Source organism: Zophobas morio, unplaced genomic scaffold (assembly GCF_036711695.1).
Source record: "Zophobas morio isolate AGI-343-1 ecotype UQ-CSIRO unplaced genomic scaffold, CSIRO_AGI_Zmor_V1 ptg000030l, whole genome shotgun sequence".
Lineage (NCBI taxonomy): Eukaryota > Metazoa > Arthropoda > Insecta > Coleoptera > Tenebrionidae > Zophobas > Zophobas morio.
In genome coordinates this window covers 17,775,162-17,793,801 of record NW_026972135.1, presented here as the reverse complement: position 1 = coordinate 17,793,801, position 18,640 = coordinate 17,775,162, and the positions used below count along the sequence as shown (strand labels likewise).

Below are 18,640 nucleotides of genomic sequence, written 5' to 3'. Positions count from 1 at the left end.
TATTTAATTGCGATTTAATTTTTAACACGGCGTTAAAGTACCATGTGACAGACTCTACGCCAATCAGACGTCGCTAATGGCCTTGTTGAATGCGTGATTAACTTAATCTCAGTTAAAATATTGTATAAACTGGCCCTAAATTGTGTTATTCTTTATTTTTGTACTGAGTTACTACAAAAACAGAATTAAATGCTAAAATTATGCAAGCAAATTTAGCACATTTTTTGGAAAACAAAGAAACTTTAGTTATTCCTTTTATTAAAATAAAACAAATGTTTAAGGTAGTCAGAGAAATAGAAAAAAAAAACACACTGTCTTTCGCATTTATAAACCGGTTTTAGCAAAGCCGAACAGTCGGCCGACTAGTCGGTTTTTACTGGCCGAACAATCGGCTAGTCGGTTAGTCGGCCACACCTACAGTCGGTACATCCCTAGTTTTTATATTAGCGGCGCTAGTCGGCCCAAGGCTTGACACCGAAGCACGCCGCCCCCACGCGTTATCGGCGAGATTCCGGACCGCCTCACCGGAATTTCGCCGCAATTGTATTCCCAAAATTTTCTGGGAAAATGGAGTGAGCCCCTTCTGATTTAATCAATAAAATAATTTTCTCATTCAATAACTTTCAAACGTCTACAAGATTTCAAAGTATTCAGTTTCGAATTCTTGATTTATTTAAATAAATTAAAAAATGAAGTTCTTAATTTGATCAACAAAAAATTGGTCGAAGGCTAGTATAATCCGACAAATCCAGCTCTTTAAAAAAATTATAAAATTTTATATTACGATTTTGGTTTTGTAATAACCGCTGTAAAGTAAAAACCAGAGGCCTAAAAAACACCCCTTGTCCTTCCGCACTAAGTAATGGCAATCTGAAGCTCAAGTGTTTATTTATGTTTATACATCGAAAGAATATCACGTAGAAATTCGTTTGATTTGAATGAGTTTGTCTTCTCAAACCACAGGACTAACATTATTATTAATTAAACCACAATAGCAATTTTAAAGGGAAATTTTTGAGAGGCGGATCAGTAGTCGAAATACAGAGAATATATATCTGTACTATTGACATTTTTTTTTTCTCATAAGCACTCTATTCTTTAAGTTATGTTATATTCTGTACCCTAGCAATTTATTTTATTTCATATTTCACCATTTAATACTGTTACCGAGATATTCTTTAGTTATTAGTTCTTTTATTAGCTATTTGAAAAATATCTAATTTCAAGGTTTCCCGACTTTTGTGGTGCCTTAAATATAACAAATTAGGTCCTCCGTTTACGTTCAACAACCGTCTGAAACAGCATCTTCACTATACATGACGTTATCTCAAAATTTTGCTAAGCAAAGCCCATTTCAAATGTGGACAGACGTTTGCTTGTAGATGTGTGATTTATGAATCCAACTTTATTTTTAAACTTAGGCAAGTAGGTTTTTTGACGTTAAGAAACAGATCGTGTTTTGCTAGGTTTTGGATAAACGCTCTTAACTACTGCCGTACTCCTTACCTTCTCCAACGGCTGATTCTCCCCATCGTCCACCAAGTACACCGCCGGAATCGTCGGCATCGACACGAACGGCGACCCTCCATCCTCCGAGATACTTTCATTAATCGACTTCCTCCTCTCCTTCGCCTCCTCCCGCCTTAGACAATTCTCGTTGAAGCTCTCCCGCCTATAATTAAACGATTCGTCGACCTGTCGCTCCGCCCCCTGCCTCGCCTCGCCCGCGAGATGCGTCACCAGTTGTTGCTCGTTGAACGATTCGCTCCTCTCGTTGATCTTCGGTGGCCGCGTGTGCAAATAATCCACGATTTCCTCGCTCCCCACCCGCCTCTGCTGCGATATCTTCGACTGGAAGTTGATTGTGCGCTGGTGCAGCTTGTCCAAAAGCAGATTGTAGATGGCGTGTATGTGATCGAACGTGTTGTTCTTCAGCGATTGCAAGACCATGTTCTGGTTCAAGTTGGGGAGTTGCAGCATGTGGTCTATCACAGTCTTGTTAAGTTGGAGTTCGCGCTCAGGACCCGTGTCGACAGGGGGCGTGTTCGCCAACCATCGGTGTTTGGCGATCTGAGTCATCGTCAGTCTTTTGTCGGGGTCGACCACCAACATGTGTCTTATTAGATATTCGCAATCTAGAACAATTGGATTAGTGGAGGCGTGGAAGTGTTACGATAATCTTACCTTGTGACATGAAGTATGGAATACGGAATCTGCCTTCAATCACTACATTGCGAAGGTCATGTAATGTTCGACCGTCGAAGGGGAGGGAACCACATACCAGAACGTATAAAACTACACCCAAACTCTGAAATAAAAAAGATGCGTTATTATGAGTCTGCTCTGACCGCGACTCGTCTTGCTCGTTCCACGAGACAATTAAGTTCTTATTGCCTACACAGGTTTTGAAATTTTAGATTAGATTATTTTGTCATCAATTTTTTAAATTAAGTAACTTTTTTTTCAATTATTTTTAAACACAGGAAGTTGGTTGGAATTTTAATGGATGTTATAGATGCGTCTAATTTATTACAAAATTTACAACCATAAAAAGACATACTTTTTTAAAAGAAGGCTATAATATATTTAGTAAGTCTAACACCAAGATCTGTGGCAGTTTTTTTGCGCTTTGAAGGTGTCCCTAAAAAATCTAAGGACCTTATTTTGTCATAGTTTTTTTTTATTGTAGTTATGATTTTTTTACTGTTTTCAAAGGCAACTGCTCTATCATTCTCTAGATCACTATCTTTCTTTTTTTTCAATTCCTCTGGTGATACTGATGTATCTTTACCTAGTAATAAATATTTTGGACTAAACCCTGTTACTGTATGCTCGGTTTCATTGTATTTATTTACACAGTTATGTGCTATGCTTGTCCATGCACATTTGTTCTTTTTCTTCTTCATTTATTACACATCTAGTTTTATTTACTAAAGTTTGATTGAGTTTTTCATTCAAACCATTCGAGAATGGTGCGTTAACTCCTGTAAAGATCATTGTGATATTTTTTTCTTCTAGGAAATGTTTGAAATCTTTAGAATTTATGCCTGGGTATTGGTCAGTTAAAAGTATTTCGATGTTATGGTTTCTTAGCACATTTTCTGTCAGTTTAATGAAATCCCTCGCGCTTTGTGTCTTTGATGTTACTATGTATGCAAATCTAGTAAAATGATCTACTAGAAGGTGTAAGTATTTTTTAGTGGATCGTGAACCACCGAATCCACCGATTGTATCTATGGAAACCACTTCAAACGGCTTTTTTTGTGGGACCGAGATGCGACATTAGACCAATTTTATTACGTCTTCTTGATTTATTTTGTATGCAAATTTCGCAATTTTTGCAAGCTTTTTCGATATTTTTTGATATATCTTCTGCCGTATAGTAAGGTAGTATTTTGCTTTGAATTTGTTTTATGCCTATGTGGCAAAATTCCTTATGGATATTTTTTATAAGTTTTTTACAAAACTCTTTTGATAATACAATTTTGTTCTTCTTCCTTTCTTTTCTATAATATAGATTATCTTCAAATATTAGATTATTTTTATTATTTGTTAAATTTTCGTTACCCTCTTGGTCTTGTATGATATCCTCTATTTTTATTAGATTGACAATTTTTAATTTATCTTCTTCGTTTTCTTGAGACTCCAATACTGGGTTTCTGCTTAAGCAGTCTGCTTCCAAGTTATCTCTGCCTGAGCACTGTATTATTTCCATGTCATACTGTGATAAGTAGAAAGTGAGATCCCCTAATTCTTCGTCCGTTCTAGCTTTAATATTCATTTTTTCTAGCGGCTTATGATCCCAAAATACTTTGAAGTGTTTTTCTATGACCAAGTGTTGCCAATACTGTACTGCTTCTTTTATTGCTAGGCATTCTAGATAAATAGCTTTCTTTCTTTTCTGAGATTCATTAAGTTTCTTGGAGAAGTAGGCTACTGGTTTTTCTATTTCCGAATTATTATTTAGTTGTGGTTGTTTCATCACAGCTGCTGTACCTTGTAAGCTTGCATCTGTGTAAATTTGTATTGGTAATTCCGGATCAAAAATAACTAACACCGGCTGCTGGCAGAGGAAATTCTTCATATATTCAAAGGCTTTTTGACATTCTGTAGACCAGGTGAGAATTCTTGACCTTTTCTTAATAAATTATGTAGTGGTTCCAGAATAATAGAAATTTTCGGTACATATTCATTATAAAAATTTATCTTCTCCAAGAATTGTAGAACATTTTTCTGATTTCGTGAAACCGGAAAATTTCGTATTGAAATCAAATTATCCTTTAGGGGAGAAATTAAACTGTATCCTATTACATGTCCTAAATATTGTACGGAATCCAAGGCAAAGGTACATTTAGAAAGTTTTAATCGGAAACCTTCATTCATTATTGCTTCTAGTAATTGCGACAAATGATTAATGTGTTCTTGGAAGGTTTTTGAAAAAAATGAGTATGTCGTCTATATAGTTGACTGCAAAATCTGATAATTTGTTTTCTTATTATGTTACTTAATATTCTTTGAAATATAGCTGATGACGTTTTTAGTCCAAATGGTAGACAGGTCCATTGAAAGTGACCTCCTTGGGTACTTGGGTTACAAATCCAGTTCTTCGTCTGTCTTCTACCCTTAAAGGAATGGACCAAAACGCTGAGTTTATGTCAAGTTTCGAAAAGTATCTACAATTTCTTATTTTTATTACTAGATCTTCGATTAATGGAAAAGGTTGTGTTTGGAGAACTATTATCTTATTCAATTCTCTGAAATCTATACATAATCTTGATTTTTTGTTTTCATCTTTTTTATAAGCTAGTGTTACTGGGGCTGCAAAAGGGCTGTATGATTCTTCGATTAAATCTCTTTTGAGTAGTTTAGAAATTTGTTCCTCTATTTCCTTTTTGTCTTCAATTGTGCATCTATATGGTCTCTTACTGCAATATTTATCTACTATGAGATCTATTCTGGCTTCGTAATCCTTTACTGTCCCTATATCGTGTTTGTCTTTTGCAAATATATTTTTCTGTAAGATTTTTTATCATTTTTTCTTCATGATGGTTCAAATGATTTGTCAAGATTTCAAAGTTTTCTTGATCTACATGTTCATTGAAGTTTATTTGACATCTTTCTTGTTTTTCTTCGAAATCATTAGTTTTCTGTTTTATTTCTAGTTTTTCATTTTGTATCAGTTTGAATTTTTTTTTACAATCTAATCCAACTAGAAAGTCATGTTTAAAATTTTCATTATTTACTATGAAGACATCTATCTTTCTTTCTTCTATATTTAATATTTTTACTTTTAATGTTATCACTCCGTCTGATTTATGTACACCATTAATTGTCTTCAAGTTATCTTTTGCATCGTATTGTCCTTTCTTGGTTTCAAACGTATTAGTTTTGAATTTATCAATGAGACATTTGAGCCTGCGTCATAAATAGGAGATACTTCTAAGATGTCGTTTAGTTTTACCTTGAGACTAATTAATGGTGGAATTATTAGTTTTTTGGATCATTATTACTCACTTCTACTTCTAATATAGAATTGTTTACGTGTTTTGTCTTTTCTTCATCATTTTTTCTATCTTTGAACCAGCATTCGGTTTCAGGATGAAATCTAATATCTTTGTTTTTATTTTTACAGATTTCACAAGGTATCTTTTCGCTTTTGCCTTTGTTATGGACTCTATATTTTTTTGTTTCTAAATTTTTCTTAGAAGCTAAATGTTCCAATTTACCTATTTCATTGTATAGGTCTTCAGTTTTCTTTAGTATCTCTCTGTCAATTCTATCAGCTACGAAATTTGGCAAGCCAATAGCGATTAAATCCATCAGTGTTCCATCATCAATGGACTTTCTTACTTCTAATAAAAGTTTTTCTTTTTTTAGCGCGTAATCAAGCATGGAGCCGGTTTGATATTTAAATGATATTGCATATCTTATTGAAGACCAACCTTTACTAGAAAATGTATCATAAAGTTTTTTTTTCCAATCTTCCCATTCTGCATTATAGTAAGTTCCAAGAGTGTGTTGCTGTACCAATCGGTAGCACCTTTGTCCATGAATGATTTTGAAATCTTGATTTTTTTCTCATTTTCTATTATATTGAATCTTTCACATTCTTTTTCAAAACTACTTATCCATTGATTCGCGTTTGCATTTTTTCCATTAAATTTTTCAATGGTAAATTCTTTTGCTATTTGGCCTATATTTATTCCTGTTCATTGTTCATTCGTTTTTTTAAGTAATTGTTCTAGTAACTGAATCAGTGGTTGTTCTGAAGTATTTTCCTTACAATTAGTATTATTTTGTTTTTCAATTTTTTCTTCAAAGTATTCATCATTAACTTGTAAATTGTTGCCTTCATTGGTGAGAGGAATCCAAATATTCCTTAGTTGGCCTCTTTGAGTCAATGACTTTTTTATCTTAGTAAATGCTGGAGTCTTTAAAAGCGCCTCATGAGTGCGTGCGTCCAAATAGTTATCTGGAACGATGAATGTCTGGCCATCCGGTGTGCCATTTGAGGTTATGCACAGCACATTAGTTTTATCATCTGGGGTACTAAGTACTTTGAAAGCGAAAAGCAGCTTTTCCATTGTGAGTTCCAACGAAAATGTTGTTTTGTACTGTGAGGTTATTTCCGTTTTTCCTTATCTTTAAATGGAAATAAAACTTGAATTGTTTCTCTGTAAACAACAAAGAAACAACATTCACTGTAATTATTCACAATATTTTACATTATTACATGAAATCTGACTTGCTTCCTCACTCATTGCCACATGCAATAATTAATCATCGCATTCAGAGATCTAACTTACCGACCTAATTGCGCGTTAGATTCAATAAGAGTGAGGATACTTAAACCTTATCCTTATATAAATATAAAAAAAATGAACTTATATTGAACCGACGTCTTTCATACTGCACACAAAACTTCTTAGTTCACAACTTGTCGCGGTTAATAGAGTATTATTTAAAGAGGCACAAACCTTCATAGTAGAATTTTTGAAATTTTAAAATTTTCTATTTATAATTCTATTTCTAGAACGAGTTTCGGAGAGGAAGGAACAAAAGATATATATTTCGTGCTGAATGTTACGTTTCCTACACTGACTCCTACGTTTCCCACGATTTCTAATCAAGTTTTACCAAACAGGAACCTACGCCGGTTAGTTTGTCTTTCAGTTTTTAATTTATATAATTTTATGCTTGAAAAGTTAGTCGGATCTTTGAACGGAAACGTAATTTTGAAGCACATAAAGCTCCTAATCTCTTGCAGACCGTGAGATGAGGTGAAGGTTCAGCAAAATTTTCTATCCAGAAATATATCAACTTTGATGTGGATCGATGGAACGAAATTGGAGATTTTACCAGGTTGTTCTTTTGTTTGCACGAAAATTAATAAAAAATAGGTCTTCTGTAACAACTCTAACTAGAAGTTTGTAATAAAATAATAGTTTTAGAAAAGAGAGTAAAACAGCAGTAGCGTAATTTAAAAAACAAATTTGTCTTCATTTCAAATATCCTCTTAAATCCTCTAAATGCTTAACACGGCCCTAGCACCACGCCCGCTGTCCCGCCCACTTCGACCTTGATTCGGCCACGCCCTCTTATCCAATATCAATTTAAAACTGATTCTTACTACCCATTAGACGTGTGAAGCAACAAATCTGTTACATGCACAATTACTTCCAAAATTGGTCTATTTTAATTTTGATAGCAGAGTCACTTGTAGGAGCTACTAAAAATATAGGTCAACGTTATTTTTCAAATCAGACAGTTCGTAAACAACGTTGCAGGCTTTCAAATCTTTCTCTTATTTGGAAACAAAATACTCTATTTAATTTCCATATCTCATGTGTACACTGTAAATCACTTTTTTTCGACTTCGTCCAAAGCAAACACCACTTGATGTCCTGTAAATCGTTATTTAATAGTATACACATGTTTAGTTCACCTGTACATGGATTGGCGTGCTTCAGCTCACTTAAAAACAGTTTAATAGTTTAGTGGACGTCATAATATTGGATCTTTTAAATTCACAACTTGGCATGCAACGAACTTTTCAAAGTCAATCAAGTATGGGACAACTTGAAAAATGTTTATGATGATTATGTGCATAGATGGAGCAACTATGTCTAAATTCTCGGATGACCTTGTTTAGCCACGCCCTGATGTCTACATATCACCTGCTTTCTACAAAACTAAATAAAACATCGATCCTGAAGATTTATTGCCCGGTTTCCTAGTACCAGAAAGTAAAAAAATTAGTGTAACTTCATTAGTTCTTGTTTAGTAGAAACTGACGATTTATCGACTTCACTACTTACTAGCAAGAATCACATTTTAAGTTGTCACGTAAATCATAACTTAATAGTACGTTACATGATATAATACCCACACCAGTTGTCGTCCGAATTTACTTGTTCCATGGATTTTATTGAAGCATTTTTTTAAAGAAGTAATAAGAATTTTTATGTTCTCCTTTTTAAAATTTCTTTCCATGGAAATTCGAACTTTGTTTTGACCACGCCTTTTCTTCCGCCTACATTGGCCTTGACTTGGTCACGCCCGCACATTAAATTCAAATAAGAAATGATTGTTTCCTAAAAGAAAAATTTACGAAAACGTCTCACACTAAATTTGTCGGTTGTCGTCTTACGAAACAACCATTACTACGCTTAATAGCAAGCATCGTTTTTACATCATCCACGAATCATTATTTAGTAATGGGAAACCAAAACTGCTGCAAATGTGGTTACGCTTTTCCGAAGAGAAAACGCATTATATTCACCAAGTATGTCTTAAAGTTTAAAGTGGAATTTGTATAGTACCAAGTACTGTTAAATCTAAAATACTCAAAAATTACGCAACCGAACGCAACAGAAAGAGATACTTATATAAATTCTAAATTTGTCTAGATACATCTTCCCCAGCTCTTGAAGTAGTGAATTAAATCAGTTCAATTTTGTAGTTAAACAATAAAATTTGATTTTGTCGTAGTATTCGTCAATTGGACAATTTTCGCAATACGGTATTCCTTCTACGCCTACAAGAGATATTTAATTTAGTTATAATAACACCAAGTTTTTAACTCGTTCTTTAAATCAAGTATGTGGATATTTTAAAATTGTCGGCTATCAAAACACCATTCCATAAAAACTATTTGTTACTTTATCGTTTTTTTAAAACACCTACCAAAACTGAAGACAAGAAATATGAAAGCGAAGATTTCATAGGGGTTTATCATTTGCCAAAATATAACCTTTAAAGAGTTAGTACCAAGCAATATGCAGAAGAAATCTGTTCGCGTTTATACAGAGTTGTTATAAATGATTATAGGGTCGAAGTAAGTCATGGAAGCGTGCCACCTCTCACTTATGTGGACTTTACTAAATGCCCAAGGACTCAAATACCACACGCATATGTATAACTGGTTGCCTAAATGCTTCATAATTTATTAAAAAATAAAACTAATTCATTACAATAAAAATAAACAAATTTATTGTGGTTAAACATCACAGTAAATGTTGAAAATGTTCACCATTTTGTTCAAGGCACATGTTCACTCAATAATAATGACATTAATGATAAGTTCCAGTAAGAACTGTCATAATAAGGCATAATTTCAGCGAAGCGGATTTTTTGAAATCCATGACCAACTATGCCCTTAGAGCAATTTATAAAAACCCTGTAGAAGATTGACAATAAAATAATATGTATAAAGCGCTAGATGTCAGGTGTTGGATTGAAAAAGTCCTCAAGTAGCTTTTAGAGCTAAAAATTGTCATTTATAAACTCCGTTGCCACGTTACCGTTGATAGTAACTTTGATGTTCAACTTTTGCCGTATTTAAAGGGGTTGTAGATGACAAGTGGAGGATTTAAGTTGATTACTACAAAAATTTACCATTTTGGACATGTGTTAAGTTTCTAATTGTCGAAATAAGTGTATGTATAGAAAGAAAAAAAAGGCAAAATGTAGCCCCGCCCACCCGCCCTATCTCAATTGTGATGATTTTCTTTTTATTCGTCGTGAGCCAAGACGGCGGAACTTAACTGCAAAATCCTTTGTTCTCTACGAGAAATCAAAAGCATGTGTTGTTCAAAGAATACTATGTATATTAAGAAAAAAATTAAGCCAAAGATTAGGCCCCACCCATACCCGCCCCGATCTCAATTCTCAATTTTTCATTCATTGTCAGATCGAGGGGCGGGGTTTAATTGCATGATCCATATTTGGTTACAAGAATTTACCATTTTAAACATGTTTTTAGTTTCTTGTTCTGAAAAGACAACTACGTATATTAAGGAATAAAGCAAAATATAAGCCCCGCCCACCCGCCCTATCTCGATTGTGATGATTTTTTTTAATCGTCGAGAGCCAAAGGAGCAGAATTTAAATGCATAATTCTGACTATTTCTCCACAAGAAATTACAATGTAAGACATTTTTTCAGTATCGTGTTATTCAATGAATACTATGTACATATATTAAGAAAAAATTAAAGCCAAATATTAAGCCCCACCCATACCTGCCCTGATCTAAATAGTAATGAAGTGTTCATTCGTTGGCAGATCTAGAGGCGGAGCCTAATTGCATAATCCATATTTCCTTACAAAAATTTACAATTTTAAACGTGTTTCAAGTTTCTTACAATAAAAAAATCATCACAATTGAGATGGAGTGGGTGGATTGGGTTGTATATTTTGCGTTTTTTCTTAATATGCGTAGTATTCCTTGAACAACACGATACTCAAAAGAATGTTTTTAATTTCCTGTAAAGAAATAAGTATTTTGCAGTTAAGCTCGGTCCCCTTGGTTCACAGCGAATAAAAAAAAATCATCACAATTCAGATAGGGCGGGTGGGCGGGCTTACATCTTAAGTTACTAGATTTCCATGGCTTGCTGCGATCTAAAAAGTTCGTGAATGCATTTTATACGAATTTAGAAAAGATCATAAAATGTAATATGAATTGCACTTTTAAGTGGTAGCTTTGCAACTTTAAAAACGGATTTATGATCGTCTTCACTAGGTCACGAATTCGACATTAATGACGTTTTTCTGATTAGTATTAATTTAATAATAACAAACAACATGAATAAACGTGACACGACTTTGTGATGTTATTGTTTGTTTACACAATATTGATTTTATTTATATGTGCTCTTATGGTACAATTATCTGCAAAAAAAGTGAATATGTTATTAAATATAATTTTTGTCGTACAATAACATAAACATACTACAACATGCTTCAATTTTAATCAAGAAAATTCAATAACAATGAATTGCATAAAATAATTTATAAACGAAATTATTTTCTTTTGATGAGTATACCAAACACGTGATGGACAAATTTCAAATTTAATTTTTTGTGATTACTGTTCTATCAAAATTTTTAAAATGTTTTCATAATAAAGCTTAATAAAGAAACCTTCTCTTCTTGGAAACTCTGGATAAATATTTTACTTTTCACGCGTCATGCGATTTAATTTAATTACCAAGATTAAAAAAAAATATCTGAAAGACTGATTTTTCTCATACGATTTTTTTGACGGCAAGTCCTTATAAAAATTATGAGTGGAATAACAAACCACGATGTATATGACTTCCCATATTTTAAAATGATGTGACAACAAAATTTTAGTGGCATTGGATTGACAAATTTTGGTGAGCGATTAATTAGACTGATGATAAATTCAACGCATATACTAAATATCAACGCAATTTAGTTTCTACGTTTTTGGAGAGGATCCACAAATAAATTTTGTTTAATAATTTAGCACGTTTACGGTTTATTAAACGATTTTCAAATCGTCTGTTTTGTATTTTCTATTATAAATTTTCTACAGCAACCTACGTAATCGCATTCGACAAAAAATATCTATCATTGATTAAATAAAAGTGACACAAATTTGTTAATTTGGAAATCAAAATTGCTGCTTTTATTTACTTGACAAAATTGGCCTTCTATCATGAAAAGTTAATTATATATACACAACAACAGCTTTTAAGCTTCCATGAAACAAAAGTGGTAGTAGTAGCATTTATTCGCTATGGTAAACATTAGCACCATACTAAAATTTTTAATGCTACAAACAGTGACTTCTCTGCAAGAATTTATAGAACAAAACTTACACCGAAAAACACTCGTAGTCATTAGCTCCGATTTTCACAATATTGATGAAAATGTAACATTCATTTTTCGTTTAATTTTACCAAAGTTAATTATTAATTCAAAAAATATCACGAATTTAGAAATATTCAACGATTACATAGTCGTCGAACCCGATGCAATTACCTTATCATCTTCTTTAGATTTACTAAAATATAATATCAACTCCAGAGGGCGCTTCTTAATTATCGTTGAAAAACCTCTGTCTGTTGATCAACTAAAATCTACATTTCAAGAATTATGGCGCTTATACATCTACAACGTGATCATCTACACTAATGGGTCTTACGTCACGTGGTATCCGTACCTCTCCAAAAACCGATGTGGTACTGCCACCAACATAGTGTCAGTATCATCGCCAAATCCTTACGATAACAAAATCCCGAAAAAATTCAATGGTTGTCCCATTACAGTAACCTGGGACAAACTTGCTCTTGCTATCAAAACACCATTCGATAAAACCGACCCTGGTTACAGTATTCGCTTGTTGGACACCGTGGCTCAAATGATAAACATTAGTACCATTTACTTGACAAAAAATCTACCATACATGAAAGCCGGAAAAAAAGATTTTAGACCCTTAAAACAAGACATACGACAACGACATATAGATTTAGCTTTTATGGTGGCTATGGCCCCTATAAGCCCCGAATTCGAACACAGTATACCTTATTACGAAACGTACTGTTACTTCGTACTACCTCCAAGACGTAAGATCATCAGTAGTACCACAACTTTGTTCATCTTTTCAACAGAAATATGGATGTTGATTTTCGCTTCAGCGCTTACGATGGCAGTTCTATCAAATTATCTGGACGACTGCTCACTGGTGGTTTCACTTTTTCAAATAATCGAACTTATGCTTCAAGGTACTGTAAGGAAGGTTGCGAAGAACCCTTTCGTGCGACTGGTTTTCACCGTATTCTTTTTCTACGTTCTACATTTAGCTTGGATCTACAGTAGTCAACTGAGTGGGGTGATGACTAAGCCAAGCTACGAACCGAAAATTTCTACAATTAAAGAATTGGGGATGAGCGAGAAGATGTTACAATTTTCAGATGTATGGCTTGGGGTTTTCGCAAACAAGAGTGCTTATACAAACATCCTCGAGAAACAAGTGAAGCCTGAGAAAGTACCGTCGTTCGAAAAAGAAGTACTGGATTTTACACAGAAACTCGACCATGCAATTGTAATTTCAATGGACAGACTGCTTTTTATAAAAAACTATAACAAATTACATCTAGTGCATAAAGACAAGGTATGAACAAGTATCAACAATTTGGTAGTTACTCTTTTTTTCAGATAATGACATTACGTTTTATCTTGATGGTGAGAAAGGGTAATCCATTATTAGAGAGGATCAATGATGCTTTATTTCGTATAATAGAAAGTGGTTTTGTAACTAGATGGTTATACGAGAGCCAGGTTAACATTAAGAAGACCTCGGTCCCTGATTATATAGAACCCGAAGGACACCTAGATTTAGACCGAATTTTTAGTGCGTTTGTTCTTTTAAGTGTAGGGTTGATGGTTTCAACTTTTGTTTTTCTTACAGAAGTAATGTATGTGAGAATACGTTTATATGCAAGGAATAAAGTTCCTCTTTGATCAATATTTGGGATTCAACTTATCAAATATTCAAATCGCTCCATAATTATTCCCTACCAAAACAAAACCTTGGTCTCGTTAAATGCTCAAAACAAGAGGAGACGCCAGAAAAATAAAAAACAAACGCTTATTCAACCCTATCAATAGAAGACAAACATTGTATCGTCTCCGACTTCCACACTGATACGATGATCACCATAACGATCATAGTTCAACTTTTGCTATTTCAAACAGTGATATCGTTAAAAGAATTTATCACTAAGCAGTTTTCTCAAGAAATAATTGTTATTGTTAGTTCACGCTTCTCAAACTTGGACACCAAATTGAACTTCATTTTCCAGTTAAACCAACCAAAATTGATAATAAGGTCACAAAATGTATCCAATTTAGAATCATTCAACAATTACGTAATTACTGATCAAAACTTGACTGCTTTGTCGTCATCTATTGATTCAATGAAGTCTTCTATCAACACTCGAGGCAAATTTCTCGTCGTGGTCCAAGAAAACACAACTGAAGATGAAACCAAACTAGTACTAGAAACGTTATGGCGCTTCTATATCTACAATGTCGTAATTTACACCAATTGGTCGATTTTCGTCACGTGGTACCCCTACCACCCTGAAAACCATTGCGGCACCACGATTAACTTAGTCGAATCACAAACACCCTACGATAATAAAATTCCTACACATCTAAACAGTTGCTCTATTAGGACTTCCTGGGTTGAAATGCCTCTCGTAATTAAGACACCTTTTAGTAAGAGAGATCCGGGGTATGGTATACGAGTAATCGACACCGTTGCAGAAAAAATAAATCTAAGTGTAATTTATTTGAAGACAGAAATGGGTTCACCTCATACGGATGCAGATTTATTTTTAACGCTGTCAGACTACCAAAAACCTGTAGGGACTGAATTTGAGCTTAGTACTCACTACACAGAAATTAATTGTTATTTCGTACTACCTCCACGACGCAAAATCACAAGTAGTACTAGTACTTTGGTGGTTTTTTCGCCTGAAATTTGGATGATGATGTTTGTTTCGATTTTGTCAATGATAATATTATGGAAGCACTTGACGAAAGGATCTCTACAGACATGTTTTTTCCAAATCGTGCGACTTATACTACAGGGGATCTTGCGGCAGATACCCGATAGTACTTTAGCTAGAGTTGTGTCCGCTTTGTTCTTTTTTTATATCTTGACCCTAAGCTGGATTTATGTCAGCCAACTAAGTGGAGTCTTGAGTCAACCAAGCTACGAACCTAAGATATCAACAATTCAAGAGTTCGCTGAAAGCACCAAGAGACTGAAAATTGATGATACATGGGAAAAATTTTTGAAAACAAAAGGCGTTTACACGCAAATAGTAAAAAAACAAATAAAATCCAACAAAACGAATTCTTTTGACGAAGATGTCAACCAGTTCATTGAAAACCTAGACTATGCCTTAATTTTGTCTGACACCAGATTGTTGTTTTTCAAAAATTACGAAAAGCTGGAAGTGCTTTCTCAAGATAAGGTACGTCCTATAAATTCGTATTGGGAAAGTTTGTCATTTTCATTTTCAGATAACCAGCTTACGTTATCACATAGCGGTGCGAAAAGGACTGCCTTTTCTGGACAAAATTAACAGCGTTCTTTTCCAAATTGTGGAACATGGGTTAGTCTCTAAATGGTTGTACGAAAGTCAAGTGAATATTAACAAGACGCTGATTCCTTATTACGAAGACACGCAACGACATTTAGATTTAGATCGGATTTTCTCTGCCATAGTCCTTCTAGTTGTAGGATTTCTGGTATCAATCTTCGTTTTTCTCCTGGAAGTACTTTGTGCGAAAATATGTTCTTAATTCAAGTTTTTGATTCTGTTTGATACTTGTTTGGACAAATACCTCCAGATTTATTAAATATTAAAATTAGATCCAATTAGGCTTAACCCAAACAAACAAACACATAAAACAAATGGCTCGTTTAGTGGTAAAAGTAACGAAAGCTCCAAAATATCAATTAACGTACGATCGACATCAACCCAATATAATAAACCCTTCAATTTTCTCTCCCTGCCGTCTATTTTCGAAGTGACAAGTCAACAACATGATCACCAATACGATTATAATGGAATTATTATTACTGCAAACAGTAACACCTTTAAAAGATTTTATCTCCAGACACTTCGTCAAAACAACGACAGTTATTGTTACTTCAAATCTAGCTAATATGGATCCAAAATTAACTTTTATATTGCATTTAAACCAACCAAAATTGATAATAAGACCCACAAACAGCCCCAATTTTCAAAAATTTAACAATTATATCATCATTGAAACAAATGCGAATCGCTTGTCATCATCTGTAGATCAACTCAAACATAGCTTCGACACTCGTGGACAGTTTCTTGTTATCATACAAAACAACACTACTGAGAGTGACGTAAAATCATTATTGCTGCAAATGTTGCATTCCTACATCTACAATGTCGTTGTCTACGCTAACTGGTCTACTTTTCTCACGTGGTACCCGTACCATTCTGAGAACCACTGTGGTACCACTATTAAATTGGTTAAATCAAAACACCCTTTCGACAATAAGCTCCCTACTCATTTAAATGGTTGCCCTATTGTTGTGCCTTGGACTCGCATGGCTCTTGCACTAAAAACACCCTTTAATAAGACAGATCCTGGTCATGCGATTCGAGTTATCGATACTGTAGCTGAGAAACTTAACGCAACCATTACTTATAGAGAAAATAAGGGACCGTTAGAAGAGGCTTTGAATGAATCCATGACTTTCGCGTTGGCACCAGGAAACAAACAAAGATTTGTAGACTCTCCATTGGATATTACTACCTTTTATGTAGAAGCTTACTGTTTCTTCGTACTACCTCCGAGACGAAAAATTACTAGTAGTACTAGTACGTTGGCAGTTTTTTCAGGAGAAGTTTGGACAATGTTGTCAGTTTCGATTATATTCATGATAGTACTGTGGAAACACGTGACGGAACTACCTTTGCGCACTTGCTGCTTTCAAATAACTAGACTTTTGCTACAAGGTACTTTGAGAAGAATGTACCTATACAGTACTTTTAACCGATTGGTTTGTGGTATGTTTCTCTTGTATACTCTCTTTCTCAATTGGATCTATGTTAGTCAGTTAAGTGGGGTTTTGAGTAAACCAAGCTACGAACCAAAAATTACAACAATTGGAGAACTAGCTTCCAGTAATAAAAAGTTAGAGCTCAGTGGAGTATGGGAACGGTTTTTGTCGGCAGATATTAAGTACAAGGATCTAGTAAAAAAACAAATAAAACTCAACTATACAAGTGTTGATGAGCAAATTAAGCATTTTGTTCAACAACTTGACTATGGACTCATACTCACTCATAATCGACTGATGTTTATTAAGAATTTTGAGCAATTAGAATTGCTGACCCAAGAGAAGGTACGATACATTCACGTCAAACTTTTGTAACTTTAGTTTTTAGTTAATGGCTATGCACTATCAGTTTGCGATGAGAAAAGGATTTCCTTTTTTTGAAAGAATTAATTATCTCATTTTACGTATTGTCGACAACGGACTAGCATCGAAATGGCTGGATGAAAGTCGTGTCAACATTAAGAAGATATTAGTTCCTTCTTATGAAGACCTCGAACGTCATTTGGATTTAGATCGAATTTTGTGCGCATTTATACTTCTAGGTGTAGGGTTTTTAGTGTCCATTGGTGTATTTCTTATAGAATTAATGTATTACAAAAGTCAGAAAGCTTAGATCTATAAACATACTAATAAATTAAACACACTTATTTATACTTTCCGATTAATAACTAGTCAAAATGTATTGTTAAATATACAATCTTTCAAACTAAAATATGCAAAAGTAGGTCCCATTTCCGCTTTTCTGTCATTATATGTATACACAAAAAGTTCTGGAAAGGTCAACTGTTTTCGTTATTTGAAAAGTGATTTTTTTAACATTTTCAGTTTGTCAAAATAAAACATATTCAGAATTATTAATGTACAAGTTTTATCAATAAAAAAAATTAATAAAAAAATTGACCCAGGGTTATTGCGAAACAACTTCACTTAAAAAAATTTTGTAAAATTGTTTAGTATGGCAAATATCGGAGAGTTTCCACCCTCTGCATTACTCAAGTACACTCAAGCAGTTGGGTGGCTTGACGAGTAGAGGAGCGGGAAAACACCCTGATATGGACTTGGGGAAGGTACAATGGGCCCAAAGGCGAGGCCTAAGTGCCGGCTGGCTACGGTCAGCCCCCATAAATTAAGAATCCAGAATCCAGAAGTGTTTATTTTCAGTGGCTCAAAGTTTGAAGTTTGCGTACATCATTTCTAGAACAAAAACAACTACCGACAAAACGTATCCCACCCCCAGAAGTACTACAGCGCTGACAATCCTTTTGAGATCCAGGTGCCCTTCGACTTCTTCATAATCAGGAACCGGACTTTTCTTAATGTGGATTTGAGACCCATACAACCAATAAGACAAAAGTCCACTTTGCCTGACACGTAAAATAACATCATTGATTTTATCCAATAACGGCAGACCTCTTCTAACTACCAAATGAGAACGAATCCTGGCCAACTGCAATGTACTCTCTTTAATCTCACCACTTGAACAAAATCACGTTTACCTGGGTCTGAGAGACCACATTCAATTTTTCGTAATTTTTGATAAACAAAATTCTCGTGCCGTAAGTTATAATTCCGTAAGTGCGTTGTGCGAGGAAATCTTCCAACTCGTCATAAAAAGTTGCTGCTTTGTCAAATTCGATGCGTTTTTCAATAATGTTTCTGTATTTTTCTCCAAACGAGAAGAACCAAAGCCACACATCATCAAATCGCAA

At 34.2% G+C, this 18,640-nt stretch overlaps 1 protein-coding gene across 3 annotated transcripts in view; it reads right to left on the bottom strand.

The window, feature by feature from the left end:
- Positions 1 to 18,640, bottom strand: part of LOC135137794 (serine/threonine-protein kinase SIK3 homolog) — a 189,939-nt gene that overhangs the window by 20,035 nt on the left and 151,264 nt on the right. For all 3 annotated transcript variants that reach the window (XM_064067529.1, XM_064067527.1, XM_064067526.1), the window contains exons 5-6: positions 2,185 to 2,308; positions 1,507 to 2,135 (exon numbers count right to left, since the gene is read on the bottom strand). In XM_064067529.1, the coding sequence (XP_063923599.1) occupies positions 1,507 to 2,135; positions 2,185 to 2,308 (753 nt within the window). The remainder of the gene's footprint in view (positions 1 to 1,506; positions 2,136 to 2,184; positions 2,309 to 18,640) is intronic.